At 35.0% G+C, this 21,153-nt stretch overlaps 1 protein-coding gene across 9 annotated transcripts in view; it reads left to right on the forward strand.

The window, feature by feature from the left end:
• LOC143895503 (uncharacterized) overlaps nt 1-21,153 on the forward strand; it is a 257,055-nt gene that overhangs the window by 175,088 nt on the left and 60,814 nt on the right. For 8 of the 9 annotated variants that reach the window (XR_013256344.1, XR_013256345.1, XR_013256343.1 and 5 more), the window contains 4 exons: nt 7,057-7,200; nt 12,783-13,660; nt 17,397-17,491; nt 18,114-18,232. Coding sequence is in view for 5 of the 9 variants with exons in the window: in XM_077402671.1 (XP_077258797.1) it covers nt 7,116-7,200; nt 12,783-13,660; nt 17,397-17,491; nt 18,114-18,232 (1,177 nt within the window). In the remaining 4 variants the exon portion in view is untranslated. Of the gene's footprint in view, nt 1-2,968; nt 3,163-7,056; nt 7,201-12,782; nt 13,661-17,396; nt 17,492-18,113; nt 18,233-21,153 lie in introns of those variants that run through there. The other variant, XM_077402672.1, reaches the window with a different exon arrangement.

The raw sequence follows: 21,153 nt of genomic DNA on the forward strand, positions 1-21,153 counted from the left end.
CGCAGTTTACGTAAAGGGTTACAACTGACGAATGTATTAGTACTATCTAAAGTAGCAAAGTTGCGAAGTCTCATTTACAATCAGCAGACGGAATGGAGTGATATTTAATTTTCCAAACAAGAAAACTGTGCGGAACGTTGTGTAAATTCGGGAATTGTGGCATGGAATAATGACTGCGAAATGAATGGTAGCATAACTTAACTTATTGTTAGAGTATCAAGGTTTTATTTTTCCACGAATTGACATATTTCGAATACGAATATATTTAAATTTATCGGAAACTTTTATTTTATTAAAAAGATGTTGATATAAGAGTAACATTAGTAATTTTGATAATTTATTTATCTGTTATAACAAACACAAAATTTTTTTACATAATTCAAAGACTTGCTGCACGGAAATATAATTTTTTATAAAAGCTTTTATAAAAAATATTTGCAAAGAGGTAGGTACACATAAAATTTTTGAATTGAAGGATTAAGCAAAATCCAGTTTAATACCTAGTTTACCGTAGAAAGCCCGGCTTATCGCAGGGCTCTATTTATTCTTCAGTACTTCGTCTATCGGATAGTAAATGACACCACTCGCAGACGATTTGCGATGAAAAATTTTCAGCCATTTGTGGCGTAATGCCCCATTCTTTTGGTTTATTACTTGACGTTCGGCATTACGGCGCGGCGGTTTTATATTCTCTTGAAATATATATTATAGAACATGATATTATATATTACATGTGTGATCCGTTTGGACTTAACGACTAACGATGGGGTATGTTCACTGGGGAAGTTCCGACAGTCAACCGGCTTTGCGTTCGTCCGACAGTAATTGCTATTAACTTGAATATATCGAGCCCGTCGTTGTAACTCCGCTTCGAAGTTCCATGCCAAATCGCCTCAACTAAACTACGCTGAGACATCCCACGGTTATAACTAGGCCGCTGTTCGCGAAAGTGTGGACGGCCCTATAATTATTACGCGACGGACTCACAGGCGAGGGAGAACTTGGGCGCGCGGCGAGAACTTCTGAACGATATTGATGAGCCGCGGAAGCAGCCTGTTAACGCGATTGTTCGAGTAGTTCGACAAACAATGCCCATCGCGGGCGAGCAAGTGCGAGCGACGTCTTGATTCTGCAATGTATCTATTAAGTGAGCAACCGTGCTATTTAAGAGCGTTTAGTCGAATTGTGAGCGAAACTGAATTTTCGTAAATATATTGTCAATGTACGATACATACTCGTATGCAATGACTTTTGAAAGATAAGATGCAATATTTATATCTATTATTACAAAATTATAGGGATAATAAATCTTCATAAAAAAATAAGCAAAAAAAATTGAAAAAAATTTAAATTTTTGAAATTGATGTTTTTGAAAACAAAATCTGGCACAGAAAATTTATTGCGATTTGTTTTTTAGACAATTTATTTTTAATTAATAAAAATCTTTACAAAAACTTTAAAATTAGTTTTTTAATTTATTTTTAATATTTTATCTTTATTTTTTCTGCTTTTGTTTTATTTTTATTCATTACCACCGTTTATTTTAATTTTTAAATATTAGTTTCATATCTATTATTATTATTATTGCTAGATATTATGATTGGGATATATATACTATAATTAATTAAATGATGAGGTTATATAAATTATCATGACATATGTTAGCACAGTTTTTTAAATTAGATTTTATTTTTAAGACAAATTTTTCATTTTTACTTTATTAGCATAAAGATATAAGCACAGGATAATTATTGCACACAAATTATAACTATATTGTATATTAACGTAGCGACATACGTCCCTGAAATTATAAAGAAAATTATTCTCAATAGTAGAGCAATGATTCTTTGGTACAGATTTTATAGGTATAACATCACGTAGTTCAGCCTGTTGAAACTCTTTTCATTTGCATGTAGCCAACGTTTCCAATACACATTGAAATAAGCGAAGTGATTCAGTTGGATAGAATCTGTGAAACTTTGCGTTGACAAGAACAGTTTTTCTTTGGCAAACAACTTAACGAGATACTTTCTTAGCCGCTCTTGACTTAAATTATGTACGGTTTTATCCCCATAATGTGCTGTTAAGCTTTATTTGTAAAAGAATTGTTGTTCTTAATTACTTTCACTTTAATATAAATGTATAAAAAGTGAAATTAAAGGGTAAATTTGAGGTATACTGCTAAATGAAATAAAATTATACGTATAAACTTGTAAAGTAAAAGGTAATCTGAAGAAAAGAGTACGATAATATAGATCAATTTATTAGATGGATAAATCTTGAATCTTATTTATTTCGATTTTAATGACCAGCTTGTTTTAATAATATCTATCATGTTACGTTTAAATTAAACTTTATAGCACAGAAAAGAAATAAAATAATTTCTTATAAAAGATAAAACGCTTTTCATGTGATAAATTACTGTAATACAATAAAAGTTGCAATAAAATATTATAACTTAATTTATGAATGTTTATGTATTTTTCATATATTTCTATTTTTGTGGTCAAAATAAGTTCAATTTTATTAGAGTATTTCCTTACGCGCCATACAAATAATCTATATTTCAATTATAGGTGTGAATATATATTTTATGCAATTGCTATTTAAAAAAAGGAAGAGAGAAAATTTTTAATATTTACTATATAAATTACTTCGTAATGCAAATCTGCAAATTGAAAGTTAAGCATATTTATATTTTTATTTATATTTATATTTATTTTTTTTTATTTTACGGAGTTCTGTTTGTGTGTGTGTGGTGTGTGTTACATAATATTAAACATCAACTCGGGTTTATCGGCTTGCGTAAATTATCTAAGGTGACTGAATATTACACAAGCGTATACAGATTAACTCTTACTACCTATATATAATCCGTACGAGTAAATGACGCGTATAACGCGATATCGCGCGAAAATAAGATAAAACATATGATTCCGCCGTTTAGCTGGCTCATAGAAGATATTAGTTGATTTACTATTACGGCGCTTTGCACAGACGCGGTATATGGATTAAAGAAGAGGCAGAAATCTGAGATCAAAGTTTTCGCATTAAGTAGAAATTCTCGAAATGCCACGCGAGGCCGAGCGAAATTATGCAATCATATCTGTGTGAATATTTGACTTCCTCGGCTCGGCAAATCTCGTTCCGTCTCGACTCCCGGTAAGTAATAGCGCGCCATGTATACACGTGCGTCTGTAGTTAGGTACGTCTGATTAAACATTATAATTGGCAGTCGACAGGAGGACTCGTTAGAATCTCCATCTGCGGCTGTGTGATAAGCGCGACCATCGAGTCGGACATCGTTGCGTCACAATTTCTGACTTAATTATGTGACCGTCGTGCGCGCAGAGGGTCCTAGATGACCAATATTTTTTTACCTGCAGATTCAGTTATATATATTTGTAGATACAGATTTTATTTATTTAAAACTGACCTTAGCGTAATCTCATGTATTAAACTTTTTAATATTTGACATTAAACATTTTATTGTTGACTAAGCTGCTTTGTCGAAGGTAATCTAGAAATGACTGGGTTTCTAGTAGTTTGCGCATGATATGATTAAATGAGCTTGGATTATGTAAAGTGCTAAAGGTGATTGTGCGCTCGAAAACTATCTTTACTCCCTTAATTTTTCATCAAATCGAACATTTCGACTGGTAATTTCGATGTTTGATTCATCGCCTCGTAACGAAGTTATGTTAACGTACTATGTGGGTCTCGAGCAGACATATATGTCTATATAGTCGCGTCCTGCCGTTTAATTGCAATTAATGTGTTGACAACTATCCGCGCGCAACAACTCCAATAGCGTCACAAGAAAGAAATGAATTTTGAAGAGAAGTTTCAATATGCTGTTTGCTAGCTCGTATAGCCAAGTTATATTACGGCTTCACTAATTTCAAACAGGCACGATTTATGCGTCTTTTATGTGTCAAAAACTTTTAATGTACAATATAGTTCTAATTACTCTGCAATAACTGAAATATATAAATACAGCGGAAATTTCATACACGATTCATAACTTCGTATAACTATGTAATTATATGTTGTGATTCGTATAACATTGAATTTAAAATTTATCAAAGTTGAATTGTACACGAAAAAAACGGTTTTGCTCAAATATCTAAAAAAGCTAGATACAGATCTGAAAATAATTTTGTTGCACCATCAAATCAATTATATATTAGTATAGGTCGCTGAAGTATGATAACGCTGTAAAAAATTTTGACATTTTAGCAATCAGTTCGAGTGTTCTACTTAATTATTCTGATGGTGCAACAAAATTATTTTCAGATCTATATCTAACTAAAATTTTAAATATTTTAGCAAAATCATTCTTTCCGTATATATATTATATATGTATGTACAAATTTTTACAATTAAAGAATACTAAATTTGTTACATATAATACGTGTATATACATATAAGTAAATAGATTTAAACTTATATGCGGCGTGTAAAAATATTGAAATATTCGGTTTTATTGATAATCTCAGTATAGCTAGGTACATGTCATGATCAATGGGTTTCAATACCGTCCTATTTTTATTTTCGGAAAATAAATGTCATCTCTTCGTTAACGATTAACGGAAACTGTGTAATAACGTGGTGAATTGTGTCGATATATCGACAGCGAATATAAAAACTGATGGCTATTAAGCAGTCACACGCGGAAAGTCAAATAAATTATTTTGCGGAAAACCGCAGATAAAGTGATTTAAACATGCTAAATAATATTTTATAGATGTAAATACAGATATAAAAAGTAATGCGAATATAAAACTGATATATGTCTTTATGTAAGATCGATCTTTTAAACAATCTATTATTATGTATTCAATTCAGAATTGATTTTTTTATTTATATGATTGCAATTTATAGCTAATTCATCTTAATCTCATGGAATCATTAATAAATGGATAAACTGTTATCCATTTATTAATAATTATTATACAAAATCTTTCAGATTTATTATTTTTAAAATTAAATTATTTGCGGTATCGTTTCTTTCTTAATCTTTTTCTTCAGTTAATATGACATTTCAGTGCCATTCGACAGTTTTGACTTTTGATCGATCACGCATAAAGACGCTTATTGATGACTTTAGCTACTTCAAAAACTTCATTTATCCGTCAACGTCTGAAAGACGAGCAAATCGTGTTTGTTAGAGATGACGGATGCAAATTAGGGAACGTAGTTGAGGTCGGGGATAATACTTCTAGGGAAGCGAGCTTAATCACGGGTAGTTCTTTAATAATTGCCTTATCCGCGTAAACGGGATATTCGCTCGGGCAAGACGATCGATATTTATGCACGACTTAATTTTTTTCCCTTACTTATTAACAGCACAATGTGATTTGTTTAAAAATAAGTTATTTTTATATATGAAAATTTTAAAAAATTATGAAGAAGGTTTGGATGCACAAGTTTTGTGATTTTGATTATCAATTATTTAATTGTAAAATAATTAAAAGCATTGCTCTTATGCTTTTTGCATAGTGAATTATATTATATTTTTCTGATTGTAACAATTATTTATTACTTTTCGTCAATGATTATATAAACATTAAATGCATGTATTTAAAATAGGTGGAAACTTATTTTTTTACTATATAATAATATATCTGTTGATTTCTTAAAATTTATTATGCGTGTTAAACTTGATGTTAAAAGTTATTAATATTTGTAAATGGTTTAAATTGTAACTCAGAACATTCAAGAATTGGAGTAACAGTATGACTGCAAAATTATATATTTATATATTACGAATAAGAGAGAAGAGGATATATCGATAAAATTAAACACCTTTAGGGGAGAAAAAATTATTCATTAACAGCAGCATTTTTACGTATTGTATCTTTTATTGCGTGTGTGCAACACTTTGTGTAGTGAATCTGCCTTGGGTAATCCAGGTTCGTTCTGTCATATTCATTAATATGATGAAAGATGAAATAGACTGGCTCACACACACACATGAAAAATATTTTTTTGTTTTTTACTCCGCGTTGTATCTTCATAAAACTGAGATCAACAGCACTGTTTCTTGTTTTTAACTTAAATCTGATATAGTGAATATTATATAAAAACTGTGGAGAGAGAGAGAGAGAGAGAGAGAGAGAGAGAGAGAGAGAGAGAGAGAGAGAGAGAGAGAGAGAGAGAGAGAGAAATATAATCGATAGAGAGTAAAATAGCAGAATCTCGCAACTTTCTTATTTCTATTATTGCAAGAGAATTTAATACAAAACCTAATTCCATGCTTATTACGATATATTTTTAACATTAAACTTTATCATTTTATTGAAAAAATTAAAATGTTATCTTGTGCTAAAATAAAAGTAAAAAACAAGCCTATGTTAAAAGTATATTTCTCGTGATTTATATTGCTTATTATATGAAAGACGACTTATTGTTATTGCTTCCTCATAGAGGAAGCTTTGTTTTCGTAAATTTGTATATGAACCTTTGATCGCGTATAAAGTTAGCTCTAATTGATCAAATTTAAAAAAATTATATATAAAATAGGGGTAGAAGAAACCAAAGAGAAAAGATTGTTTTTTGAGTTTTTAATGTCAATATGTTCAGAGTGTTCTAAAACGTCGAAATATTGCATTAAAAAGAATGTCGGTATGTGTGTATGTATGTATGTATGACTGTGCCAAATTTACAACAATTTCTACAACTCCAGAATTGATCAACCAAATCTTAACGAATTATATATGAAATAGGGGTAGAAAAGACTGAAGAATATAATAGTTGAATATAATTTTATACAAAAAATAAATTCTTATTATCAAAATATTGAAGTTAATTAAAAATAACTATTTTTAGTGAGATGATATCAATTTAGAAACACTATTCTGAGAAAAAGGTATAAAAAATACAAATGCACAAAGATATATATTAAAAATATGTTTGAATTTCATGAAAGTCTTTGAATATATTTTGCTTTCACCCATTTCTTCAAAAGTAGAAGAAAAATGTGCTCTTTTTGCGATTTATTTCAAGGTTTATTCAGTTTTCATTACTAATATAACGATTCTGTTTCTTGCACAGAGGGAAGATGAACGAGATGGAGCAGGTTCCTGAGGGTTGAGATAGCGTGGATCCTCGAGATGACCGGTTGGAGAATGCAGTCGACCGCCTCGGTGCTCGGCGTCATCGCCATTGTCTCCGTCATGATTACTGTCACTGCATCAGGTGGGTGATTCAATGTTTTTGCTTGACGTTTTTAATTTTAGCACAGACACATTTACACGACATCTACTAAAACTTGAATAACTTATTAAAACGCAATATAGTATAGCAATATATAAAAATATCAACTTAATGTTATCTTCTGACTACTTTCATATTGGGCTAATGCGATTTCACTCATTATTATTGGAAAGATATAGATAAGAATTATAATCATGAATTAAATGGGAATTTACACAGACATCGAATTATATGCAATTAGACACAAATAATACAAAGGTTTAATTAATTTTCTAAGTTATGTAATGTACATATATTTAATAATGTAAAAGTTGAATTATGTATTAACGAAATAATGGCATTTGTTAAAAAAATTTTTACATTCAATATGTATTGCATGTAAAATATCACAAAGCTTTTAAAAGGACAATAATTTGAGGGACTTTTATATGAATTGCTGACAACAAAAATCTCGAATATTTTTTTATTTTCGCGCTAAATTCGAGCCGGTCGCTCTCTGCTTGCAACGAATTTATGGTACACTTTTTCGATTGAATACTCTCACGATGTAATATTATTGCGAGTAAACGAAGGTTTATTTGTCTCAGTTTATCGGAATGCGAGGATTTTTAATTAACCTGAATGTTTAGTTGCGCTATAAGCGTCGAGTCGTAACAACGGAAAACGGCCGTGCCCGGAAGGATAAAAAGGGCGAAACTCTTTTGTAGCTACCGAGCCAGTTGTTCTATAAAGTCTTTATACGAAGATAACCCCACCGGAATTTACTTTCTTGCGCTTCCTAGCAATTACCATTTGGTAGGCGAATGCCCTTTCACGCAGTTCCGCGCACCCTACGAAATCTGAAAGTATACCGAATAACGAGATTGCGCTTAATGTTGCCAGCTTTTCACAGATAAAGACATTGTTATTTTTATGAATCATAATAACTCTAACTTTAAGCGATACATTTTTTTCCCTAAAAAGAACAAACAATAAAATATTAATCGGTAAATAATTTTAATAGTTCTTGCCAAAAAGAGGCAAAGAGATTGAAATATGTTCCTTTCTACTATAGTTGAAAAGAAAATGAAAAAGGGTTTTACATTTTGTAAAATAGATGTATAGTATTAAATTGTAACATTAATACACATTTTGTGTTATATCAGGAAAAACCCATTACATGGTTAATATTATAGAGTATAGAATATATAAACAAAATTATAATATCTATATATTGATGAAGACAATATAATAATTGATATAAATTATACGTATAATAATTGTTGATGAAGAAATATATCAATATACAACTATATAACATGCGTTTGAAATTGATGCATAACATGCAAATAGTATTAGAAACAAAGAGCGATAAAGAAATAATTAATATATATATCTATAAAGCCTTGCATGGATTTTACATTATTAGAGACAAACCCAAAATTATACAAATTAAGAAATTTTTTAGGAAAAGTATTTTGTTCATTATTACGCTTGCATTTAAAATTATAAAATTATCATAACAAGTTACATATTTTTTTCTTGTGAGAATTATCTCGTGAAAACGCCGTATTTCCGAATCGGGGGATTTCCACTCTATTAGACTTACTTTTAATTCAACCCATCACAGACCGACGTCCATCTGGGACTGCATCTGTCGCGCCCGCAGGAATAATCTGCGGAATCTTCTTCGCACGTCTCGCGAATTTGTCTATATCACACGTGACAAGCGTAAATTCTTGCTGACAAATTGCGGAGCGCGGAGAGATAGGTGCGCCACGTTACTTCGGCACGTCCGCTCGATCGTAGCGGGCTCTGAAAACGCGCTCGGCTCCGAAGGTGGAAAAGGGAATTAGACGCGAAATTTGCAGACGCGCCGCGGCGAATGAAAAATGATACGTTACTTATGCATCGGTTACACGGACCCGATCGGAAGGCTATCAATCACAAGGAACAAACGCGAAGTGTATCTTCATTTTATGGTGCAGCAGGCTGTATCGCGCGGGGGGCTAATCGCCGAAATTTCGCGCGAATCACTTGCACTCCCGCGGAGCAATGGCGCTTTTAAGCTCCGCCAGCCGCTGCGGCATATCGCACGGCGGCGATCAATCATTTGCACAATTGCTTGTATTCAGGACGCGAGATTGAAGAAAAAGCTTTCCCAGACGGATCGGCAACAAAACCCGAGACGAGGGCGCGGAGCGCCTTATCTGTTATCACAGAACGTGTTATATTCGGAGCATGTTCACGGAGAGATCGGACCGCCGCGAACAATAATACGTGTAATCCCGAACAAAGCGAAGATTAATATGCCAATAGAACTTTGATAACACCGTTGGAAATTACTCAAACCGAATCGGAACATGTTCGAATCGCAACTTAAATTCCACGTCGCAGTTTAGTTTCGCAAGTATCTTGATATGAAATATGGAATAATTAAATGATGACAAAGTGATCTTTCTCACAGGCAAGAATTGCTCAGAAGTTTTCTTGGATTCTCGCGGAAATCATTGTATGCACATCCGCCGTTTTATAAATCACTTTTCAAATATATTTCTTTGAGCACACAGAAGCACGAAGTAAATAAATTGTGATATATCGATTCGTCTGCAAAAAGAAACATTGCACGAGAGAATCTAGCGATCTTCGAATTTCCCACCGAAATCTCTGTATACACGTCTGCCGTTTTATCAATCATTACGAACGTCGTCGGTGGCCAAAATTACACGGCGTTGCTCGACGCGATCGATCGATCACTCGCGACGCAAAGCGTGCGCTAAATTGCTTCCGAACGACGCGAACGACGAACGAATGTCACGTCGTTGCTGTTGCTGTTGCCATTACAGCCTGTGCTATCGTCGTGGCCGGCAATATCGATTCGCCTAAACAAGATCGCCCATGCCAAATATCACGATATATATATCGGCTCGCTGACGTTTGCGCATTTTTTGAACAATGTAAGCGAGATCGGCGATTCGCAAAATTTTCACAAAACTGTGTACTGCAGTATTAAAAGTTGTCAACATAGAGATAGTCGAGATTTTGAAAAATGATAAGTAAAACAGATAAATTTTACGATAGTTGAAAGTTATAGAAAACTTGGAAAATTTGAAAAATAACTTGCTGTAATTAAACATTTGTGACTGAATACCTTTCACAAATCACTTATCTATGGATTTTTTAGCCAATAAAATGCTTTTAGACACATTAGTAATTTTTTAAGTAAAAATATTAAAAATGATTAATCCTCTTTGAATTAAAAAATTTTTTAAATTATTAACAAAAGTGACGAAAATTTCGGATTTTTAATAATATTAGTGTATAGCAAAATATTTCTATTTAAAATGTAAGATAGTATACTGTAAGGTTTAACATGCTAAGATGGAAAAGTATATGGTACTCTTTATAGTTTCTTTCTTCCGTGGTGATTTGGTGATCTTCAATTTTCGCGCAAGAGTAGCGAAGATGAAATAAGGTATAATATAAGGCTGGACTGGTGTAACTTCTCGTGACGAAATAGAGAAAATTGAAGAACAAATGTCTGAGGAACTATATAAAAGCTGTAGCTGTTCCGAGTAATGGTATTAGAATAGAAGATACAGAGGGAGATATAACACTGTCTGATAGAAGTCGCGGTAGATGGCAATCTTGTAATCCTCCTCGTTCGCCATCACACGGGCAGATATAGCAATGATGGAGGTGATCGCAGTATATTTATAGCAACTGTTACTGTTGTGAGAGCAATATCCACTTGCGTAAATAGGATTGCGACGATTGTCAGACATCGCGCGATGCGCGCATCGGAACATCAACGAATCTACGTTATGGCCGCGATGACACAGTTTCTTTGCACAATAAATAATACAACAGCGTAAAAGTTTTATCTTTTAAAGCATTACTACGAATATATTTCGTACGAACGTATCTATGAATAAGATCAGGGCTTCTCAAACTAAGATTCGCGACCCCTCACAAGGGAACGGTACGAAAGTGTCAATTTAGTCCTTTGGATACAATTGGATACAATTTATGTGTAATTTCTGAATTAGAGGGTGGTCCATGCAAAAGCACTTTTCATAATGTGCACAACAAAAGAAAACTGAATTACGAAATCTGCATTAAAGTTGCGATTTTATAGGAATTTCTACCTTCCACTTTGAACCATGTATTTCTCAGCAACCGTTTATCTCCACACCTACTTCTGAAAATAATTATATCTTATTATGCCTTGTTCTAGTTTTGGCCCAGCCTCCGGACTATTTAAATTGATATTTTCGTACCGTTCCCTCGTCAGGGACTCGTGCAATATTATTGAGGGTCGCGGAAACATTTAAAAATATCATTTTTTTTGGAAATAATTAGGTAACTAGTTTCTATTTCTATATAAAAATCTACTTTTTGTGGTTCTTATATAATAAAATGTCATAGAATTACATATTCTCATAATTTATAATAATTTCTGATAAGTATTCAAGTGTATCGTTTAATATTTTTATATTTAAGTAACTCTCTTACGATTTTCATCTATGTTGACGCGAAGTTTTTGATTTACAATCAATCGTAAAAAAATGTAGGTGAAAAAAACTATGTGGATGGATTTTCTATTGCAACTATATTCTATAAAGAAAAACCGTTCACTTGTATTAAAAGTAGAACAGATTTTTAATCATATAAAAGGAAATTTGTCGGTCGCGCTAAAGTAAATTTCGTTGGATGACAGAAAGCGCGCCGAGCGAAGTTTTCAAAAGAGTTTGTTTATCACGAGTTTCCTCATGGACTTCGATTGTGATCGAAGCCACACCGGGAAAAGCGAAATCTTATACCGAAAACTTTGCCAGGGTTCTCGCAAATAAAAGCACGATCGCGATACGCACGCTCGCGAAATGAAATTCCTGCGGAAGCGAACCTGCGGCACTTTTGTTTCGGGAAAATACGTGCCGTTGTGTCGCGCACAAAGAAATTACACACTCTGTTATTATCACGTGGTACTCGTATCGCGCGGAATATTTCAAAGTGAACAGGATGTCGCGCGCAGATTTTCAGCCTTTGTTCTATTTTGGTAGTTTCCGAAACGGATTTCCGAATTGGGAAGATTGTACGAATTATATAATCTCCCTAAATTTTTATTGCTAAAAACGTATGCCTTCTCGTTAAAGAGATATATATATATATTAATTGAATACAGAGTGTAATCGATTTTAGCAACATTCCCGAGTTTGTACTTATGTCACTCTCAAAGCAAACGATTCGTGTGCGCCGCCTCATTTTTATAACATTTTTAGATCTGAGATTTTGATTGGCCATTTATTGGCTCTCCTCCGAGAGCTCTTGAAAAACCCATAAAACTCCCGGTCGTACTTTTTACGTCTGCATTTAAATCCTCACCCAACCGGAGATCCCCTCGTTCCAAGTCATAAATCTCGGCGAAGCAAACGCTCCGCCTCGTCGGCATGTCGATTCACCCTCGACACGATTGGCGAACCTGTGTTCACCCTTACATTCCCCCGCCCACTGTGTGCATACATCCGGTGTTCTGACTTAACTTTACTTATCGTTAATACGGCATGTTTGTTTCCTTCCCGCAGAAGCGGAGAACGGCGCCATTGAGCGTGGCATCAATCATCTCGATGACGAAGATCAACGCTTCGACGAGAGAATCGCGAAGAATCGCACTGTCGAAATTGGTTTCGCTGGCTGGTCTCGCGGCAACGACACAACAGCCCTCGAGGAAGTCATTTCCGCTTTCACGGTTGAGTACCCGACCTCAACGAAGGATTTGCCCTCGCTTGTTACCGTAGATCCTCATTTCGACAACGCGTCGAAGAGATACGTAGACGATCAGATGATATTCGCCTCGAAGAGGATCGAGGACTCGGGACAGGCGAAAGAGGCTCTGGCGAAGAGGCTGGACCACGAAGACGTTCGAGGGACGTACGACTCGACGATAGAAAAATCGAAGGACGACTGGCCGACGATGATATCGGTGGAGAAGGTGGAAGATATTACGGAAGCGAGATACGGCGAGCAGAGAAACGTGCAAGATATCAGGGCGATCTCGTTCCAAGTACCGCCGCCGGACGAGAAGGAGGAGGACTATCAGGACAGCCGACAACAGGAGAAGACTAGCGTCGGCCATACGAATGAAACGAGGAAGCTCGGCGAGACCAAGAAAAATCAGTCTAGACCGGCGAATAACTTGCTGCTGACCGGCAAGTCGACGAAGGCCTTCTACGAGATTAAACCGTCGATCAGGACGCTCGAAACGGAACGCGGTCGTGATCATCAGTTTCAAATCACCACTCACAGAACGTTGTTGGAGAGAAAGTTCGTCCTGCCCAGCGATAGCGCTATTGGAAAATTCGGCCCGTATTTCGAGGACGGCGATCGAGAGATAAACGTCACCGCGAGAATCGGCAGTACCGTTTTGCTGGACTGCAAAATCGGCATGCTAGGAGATAAAAAGGTGAGTCGCTTCATTCGCCGTTAGTCTCGTTAATCTTACTCTCAGTTATGTTTTGGTTATGGTTACACTCGGTATACTTTCAGTCTCAGTATATAATTTTACTAGTATTTCTTTGTGACAATTACACTGCAATGTCTTTATCCATTTAATCTTGATATGTTCGCACCTAACGCTAATTGGAGAGCGTGAGATTATTTAATGTATCTGTTATCATTGCTAAAGATGGCTTAAAGAAGAACCGAAACGTACGATTTACAACTTTTTATTGAATTGTTAAATTAAATTTTACATTACATTTTAAATCACGTATAGCTAACTGTGTTTAATTCTCAAAGCTCACTTTTTTCCTGTTACTTTGTTAATTTCAATATCGAGAGTTTTTAGTTAATTATCCATTTATTTACTTATACGAGTCTCTTTAATTCTCTTATCTCACTTTAAAAGTTTCCACTATTATATGCTACAACTTGCAGTAAATTTATTTTATCTTGTCAAATTAGACTAACTTTGTTAGTCTAATCAGAAAGACCGCACATTTTTCTCTTTCAAATAATGCGAATCGAGGGAAAAGCGTAACGATCGAGAAGGTAAAGCCGAGGGTACGGGAAAGATGCTGCGGCGAGTAAGCGGAGGCGCAAATTATAATTGCAAACATCGTTTGTTAGTGTCCGCCGCGCGTACGCGCTCTCGTCTGTCTTGTCGTTACGAAAGTTTTCGCATTTCAATCAGTGCCTCCTCTCGGTACCTCCCTGTCCATTTCTCCCCGTGATTTTTATGTCCATGCATTTGCTCCTCGTCGCGCTCGGGCGGCTTGAAGTTCCGAGACACGCGGCGCGCTCGAGATTCCCGCGGGATTCATATTCCGTATAGAATACGTAATGCGAAACCGATTGCGGTGGGATGGTAGTATGCCAAGGAACGAAAACGAGTGCGACCTGAGTGCGAGGCGTGTATGCGTGTCGCGTGGATGTCGCCTAAGTAGCTGTACGAGAAATATAGCGCGTTATGTGCGTGTGGTGTGCGCGCTCCGCGAATAGCAAACAACTCGAAAGGAACTTAATTATGAGATATCGCCCGTGCCGTTCGCCAAGTCGTCTCCTTTCGGTAAAACGGCTACTTAAGGCGTCGCGACGAATGGTTACTTGAGGAAATATTTGTTTGCGTTAAATGTTTACTTGTAATTATGACTTTTAAGTAGAGTAATTCCTATATAATACAGGCATTATTACAAGAAACGCATTGTAACTATACTGAATGATATCTCGGATTCAAAAATACCTATACTTTGTCTCGAAAGGTGAAAGGTGAGGATGACGAGCTAAAAAGCGTTATGAGTTTCAAATTAAGATTCGATTAAGATATCTTTTTTCGATTAAGATATTTTTAAATAAGATTCAATTAAAATGTCTTCTGATTTTTTATCTAACTTGATACTTTTATGACAGGAGAAACGGAATTATATGCATTATATGAAACACACGTATGTATGTGAGATTAATTTAAACGTTTCAAATAAAAATAAAGATATAGTTTTTATTCAACCGTCACTTAATCTGTCATTTAATCAGAAAATATAACGAAGTTAAAATAGATATTTACTGCATCTACTAAATCTTGAGGTACGTTACGCATCAGACTTTTAATATTTAAATTTAATAAAAGTCCAATTAGTTAAAGGTTTTTTTGCGTGTTCCCCTTCTTTGCGTTACGCCATCTTCTCTTAAACAAAAGTTGACCCTTTAATAATTTCATCATGTTAAATAAGAACTACCGAAGCGATATTCTTTTGAATTCAATGGCATATTCTTCTCCGGCGACACGCGAAATTTAATTTGGGCGAAACGCATAAGGGCCCGTCCGCGGCTCGCCCGGAAATTATTTTCCCCGTTTCCTTTCGGCGAGAGGTTCTCCATAACATAATTCGGCGCGTTTACGAAATCTCTCGGACGGTTAATGTTTCCGTCGCAGACGTTAAGTTTTCGCGAGACACACTTTTATCCGCGATGACAAACCGTGATAACTTGTCCAGTGATATCCCGTTATTACGTCCGGTTGACACGTATATAGAATGAGGTCGAATCTCGAGAGAAAGCTTTGAAAGCGGAAAGAGGACACAATGGAAACGTCGTTATAGATTGCATAAAGGCTTTGCTGCACTATGTAATTTTTAATTTTGCTACAACGATTACAAAATCAGTTATAATCAACTTCAAAATCTTTATCTCTGTCCACAAATTAATTATATAAGTTGTGATATTGTATTTAAAAATTTCAGAAACATGGACGTATCGAATTATTGAATATTCGACAGTAATCAAATAAAAATTAGCTGGAACTTAATAAAAAGTTTTTCGTAAAATTAAAAGACAAAAGAAGCAATAAAAAATAGTTCTCTTTATGCAAATATCTTTAAAGTAAACTCGAAATAATTAAATTGTCACAGCTGCTCGATCTCTTTCATAAAGAAGCTAATCATTACGAGTTTGATATCGTTTAATTTTTTTAAAAGTACTATCTAATAATCATATCGTGTAGACGAGCCTTAAATCAACACTTCTCTGGGCGAATACGGAGCTCCGCGTAAATTGTCTGCATTTATTGCCGACATACACGAAGTTCCGCAGAAATTGCTCGTTGCAATGCCTTTTTTGGAAATCTAAGAGCAAAAGGAATTATTAATTTTCAACGCAATCTCTCGAGATATATTTCCGTTGTATTTCATTGTCTCGAAGATTATAGTACTTGCTTGAAGAATATGAATATCTTTGAGTAATTGCATAAGAGATATAAAAAGTATTGTGTGATACTTAATTTTGAAGAGAAGAAAGAACAATAAGGTTAAATATAACGCGTCACGATTTAAGGAGGCTCTTACCTCGATCATAATATGACAGATCTTTATGAAATTAATATATGTTGTAAAGTGAACCACAACGGACCGATGCCCAAAACTTGAGCATAGGTTGACGATAAAAACTGTAAAAATATCAGTATTGAAATTCGCATTTTTAACACAGGGCATATGGTAAACACTAAAATTTTTACCGGAAGTGATGTATTTTCTTGGCAAGTTTGCGAGCCAGGTAAACAAAAAACTAAGGAATTGTAGTTAAAATAATAATCTTTCTAATGATAAGAAGAAAACTTGGTGTTGACGATTAGTTATAAAAGATATTGTAGTTTTAATATGACGTACGAGAGGTTAGGACGAATGATCTTCCGAGTGTCAAAATCGCGCGAAGTTTCTAACCTCACTTGCACATGTCTTTTCTCTGCGCTGTATGGTAGCGGCATCATTATTCTCTCGCGCATTGACAACCTTTATTTTCGCGAATTTTCCTTTCATTTTCCCTCTCAGCATTCTCACGTTATATCTTTCTTTTGGCTCCATCTCTTCATCGCATCATTCGCTACAACGCTACACGGCTACACCTCACTTAGCTGCAGACTGCTACAGACGACGTTGTGACACGCGCATGTTCTGCTCTTTAGCACTGACGTAGTCAACTGACTTATTGTATAAATTTTAATATTTACACTAATAGAACATATAACTTACTCTTACACTATGTAAAAATAATTATTTATTTTTTTATTTAATTTTCCGATAATTTTATAACCAATTATTAATGATAATTTTTCGGTTGCTACATTGATTAGAGCAGCCGGGTAAGAGCCTCCTTAATGAAAAGACTTACTCTGATAACAATAATTTTGTTTTTTTTCCTGTTTGCAGGTAACCTGGTTACAGCATAATAAGGACTTCTTTCGTCTGTTGACAGTAGGCAGAACGCCGTATAGCAACGACCAAAGAATCAGTCTCAATTTTCGGTAAGTCGTAATAAACCTCCTTTATTTAACTACGCCGACTTTACAAAAAAATAGCCAAGGCTATAGAACATCTTGTCGCATAATTTTATTATTTTTAAAATTAGGAGTTCATGGGGTATTACAGCGCGATTGTGCAAATTCAGCGACGAAATTGTCAACGTTATTACTATAATTCGTTATTATTCGCGGCAGTCTAGGCAGCCAACCGCGTAATCGCTCGTCAGCGTCGAATTATCATCTCAGTTGATTTTTACTATCGTCGGGATGAGCTCGGGACGTTGCCGTTAGCGAGGACGGAGGAACCTCGCTTTCTCTTTCGTCTTCTTTCACCGGGATTAAATCAACCGTTTTATGTGCTATAAAAATCAGAATTGACCACGCTGTAACGTGAGATTTCGCGCCGTAACATTACCCTTCGTCCATTCAAGGAGAGCATATTATTAGGGACCTTTATTAGGAAATAAAATGTCAATTTTCCTCTATTCACATCCCAGTTACTACATCGTAAATTGCAAATGTGTCAGTGGCGACAGGAAATTCTTTGTGGCTTATTTTACTTTTCAGCCGAATCTTACAGTCCAAACATTTTCTACCATTTTGTCTTTTCTCTTCTGATTTTTAGATATCCCAGCAATTGGAGATTGCAGATATTGTACGCGAACCCGCGCGACTCGGCGTTGTATCAGTGCCAAGTCGCCACGCATCCGCCGCTGGTTAAAAAAATCAACGTCATCGTCACGGGTGAGTTTAAGTCAGCCCATAGTTAAAATTTTATTTTGATAGCGATAACGCTTTAGCAATTGTGTGATATTTTCAGCAAGAAATGTTTAAACAATTTTAATCCAGTAATATTTGTGTTTATTAACGATTTAGGGCAAACTCTTTGAAGCCTTATTATATATAATTGTTATATCTTAACGGATGAAGAGAAATACATGAACTGTAATACCGCGTAATTCTTTCCATTATTATATACTTTAATAAAACAACCAATCAGATTATATTTAGTGTTTTGGTTAGAAGTTTGATTTGTCTAACCAATTAAATTTATAAATATCCATATTAAGTTTTGATAATTGTATTGAACATCTTTAATTTTGATAAAAGAGAACTATAGCAGTTTATATAATAAACATTTAATATAAATTATTAAAATATTCTATAGAAATTTTAGAATGGGTAATTTAATTTATTATTGTTTTATATAAATTTCATTTATTTTTTTTTATTATTTTATTATTTTATTACGTTATATAAATTTTATTATTTTATATAATGTAATAAATTTAACCGACCAGCTTAATATCTTTAAAAATTTAATAACGACTTTTTTAATCGTCATAAAAGACAAGGGTACACTATGCGAAACTTTCTACTTCAGCATTAACCACTACCTGTTGGAATACCAACTTGAAATATTCATCGCTTCATCTACGGTGCACTTCGTACAAGCTTAATTAATTCGAGCAGAATTTGCACTCGGGTCGCATTCGTGCAAAGCGTGTCGCGCGTGTAAACTAAAAAGTCTTGACCTGAAAAGAGGATAAATTGAAGGATCGTTTGCTTGCATCCCTTCTCGCGAGCCGCAAGAGAATCCCTTTCGGGCATGAAATTGTTCCGCGCCAAAGAGAGACGAAAGAGGCCGGTTGGATTGTATGTTAAATCAAGAAAAGAACAGATGGGGCGAACGCGCGGAATGAGGGGTAGGAAAGGGGACAAAACGTGGGTAAGAGCATACGAAGCCCCGATATCGCTCGTCGTTACCCCCAATCCCGTTACGTCGCCGATTCGGTGCAATGGAAACCCGCATTTCTCGGGATAAAGCGCCTCAGCGTGGCTGGTAATCTGATCCGATCTCGGAGGAAAATCGGCAAGCAAGAGTGAACAAAAGCCGCCCCCTCCAGAAATGAAGTAAGGCAGAACAAACCCGGATAGAGAGTGACGTCATTACACATCTCTTCGTTACTCAAATCAAAACCCTCCTTATCGTCTATCATCGCGATCGTAATTTGCAATCCTGCGGTATCGGTTTTTTTCTACGTCTATCGATCTTGCCCTTTTCGTTAATAAATGAGCGCGCGACGATATGACTTATAATACGTCGTTCTATAGCGAAGTTACAGCGACTGCGACTGCAGCGAAATATTTTTTCGAAATGTCAGAGGGAAAAGGCCGTGAAAGCCTTAATGAAAAAATATCGCTTTCGTGGTTTAAGGTCAATCGCGCGCATCAATTGTGTTTAGTTCGATAGGGAATCGTCCGCACATTTCATCGTTTTACGATGGATCTTCATTTTTATGTCGATTGTCGATTTGTGGCCGAATCGATCAAGAAATAATGCGGCGATTCTCGAATATAAACTAGAAAAATGTGACTTGGAATTCTGAGGAGAATCTATTTAGATGCCATTCTTTTTTAATAATTTTGTAATATATGCGTATGTGATATAATTATTAGTGTAATTTGTTAAGGTATTCTACAAAACGTATATATGTTTTGTATTTTTCTGCTATTTATCAAAATGTACTTATAAATTATTAAAATGCGTTAATTTTTATTTTATAAATAGCACGTATAGGTAAACGAAGAATCGATATTACATTATTAAAGATAATATTTTCTTAATATTTTCTTTATATTTTTTTTTAAATTTTATTATAATATTTATAAATTGTACAATATATTTCTCATCGTTCTATTTCTTACGATACGCTTTACATGTGAGTTTTCCATATATTAATTCGTTGAAATTAGAAATAAATCCTTTGATTTGCAATTACTTCAATATTTCAAACGCTATCAACACTTTAATAATTAATTAAATTTCCAATCTAAATTACAATCCGAAGGGGACATGGTATAGTAGATTTCACTTCTCTACTTTTTATCTTTGTTTCATAAAATATCTTCGCGAACTCAAATGTTACTTGACGTGAATATGGCGATTATTTATCTATTTAAAAGGGATTTCTGCAAACTTCGTTATGTAAGCCTATACGTGTATATATTTCTTTTTTTTTTTTTATTATTATGTGAGACGCACATAAATCGGACAGCATATGGTATTGCCGACGATGGAAACAGAAAACTAATAAAATAGATTAAAGGGGGAAAAAAGACGTCCGCGAGGCTCGCGTATCACGCAATCTGGCCTCGTTGCAACTGCAATGAGTCGTAGAGCAACGTGCGGAATGAACTTTTGGAAATTTGAATGCACCGTGCAGTGCGCCGTTTCATTATGTGCCGCGGCGCGGTCCCAGTGCTCGTGCGTATCCGCTTCGTGTGTGGGGATGAAATTACTTTCCCGGGTGACTCGCCTCACACGGTTCTTTCCGCCCTTTTGCTAAAATATATACCGAAACTCGTCGACCTTCCGTCCGTTCTCTTCGATTCTCCCGCGCGCCTATCATCTTGTGTAACGAACTCAACATATTGTAAAATACTACGACGCAGCAGACGTAGTTTTATGTCTCGAGATTAAATATGGAACAAGGGAAAGAGTCAATTGTTGAAGGATTTCTTGAAAGAGCACAGTGTTTTCAACGAGCGCACAGTGAATCACGCGAGATTTTCGAGACATTTATCCGCAATATTAAACTTTTATCCATAATTTGAATAATATCTTAGAGAAATATTAACACTTCTGCAGAGCTTTTGATACT

Source organism: Temnothorax americanus, unplaced genomic scaffold, assembly GCF_048541705.1.
Source record: "Temnothorax americanus isolate GAGA-0224 unplaced genomic scaffold, ASM4854170v1 Scaffold16, whole genome shotgun sequence".
NCBI classification, from domain to species: domain Eukaryota; kingdom Metazoa; phylum Arthropoda; class Insecta; order Hymenoptera; family Formicidae; genus Temnothorax; species Temnothorax americanus.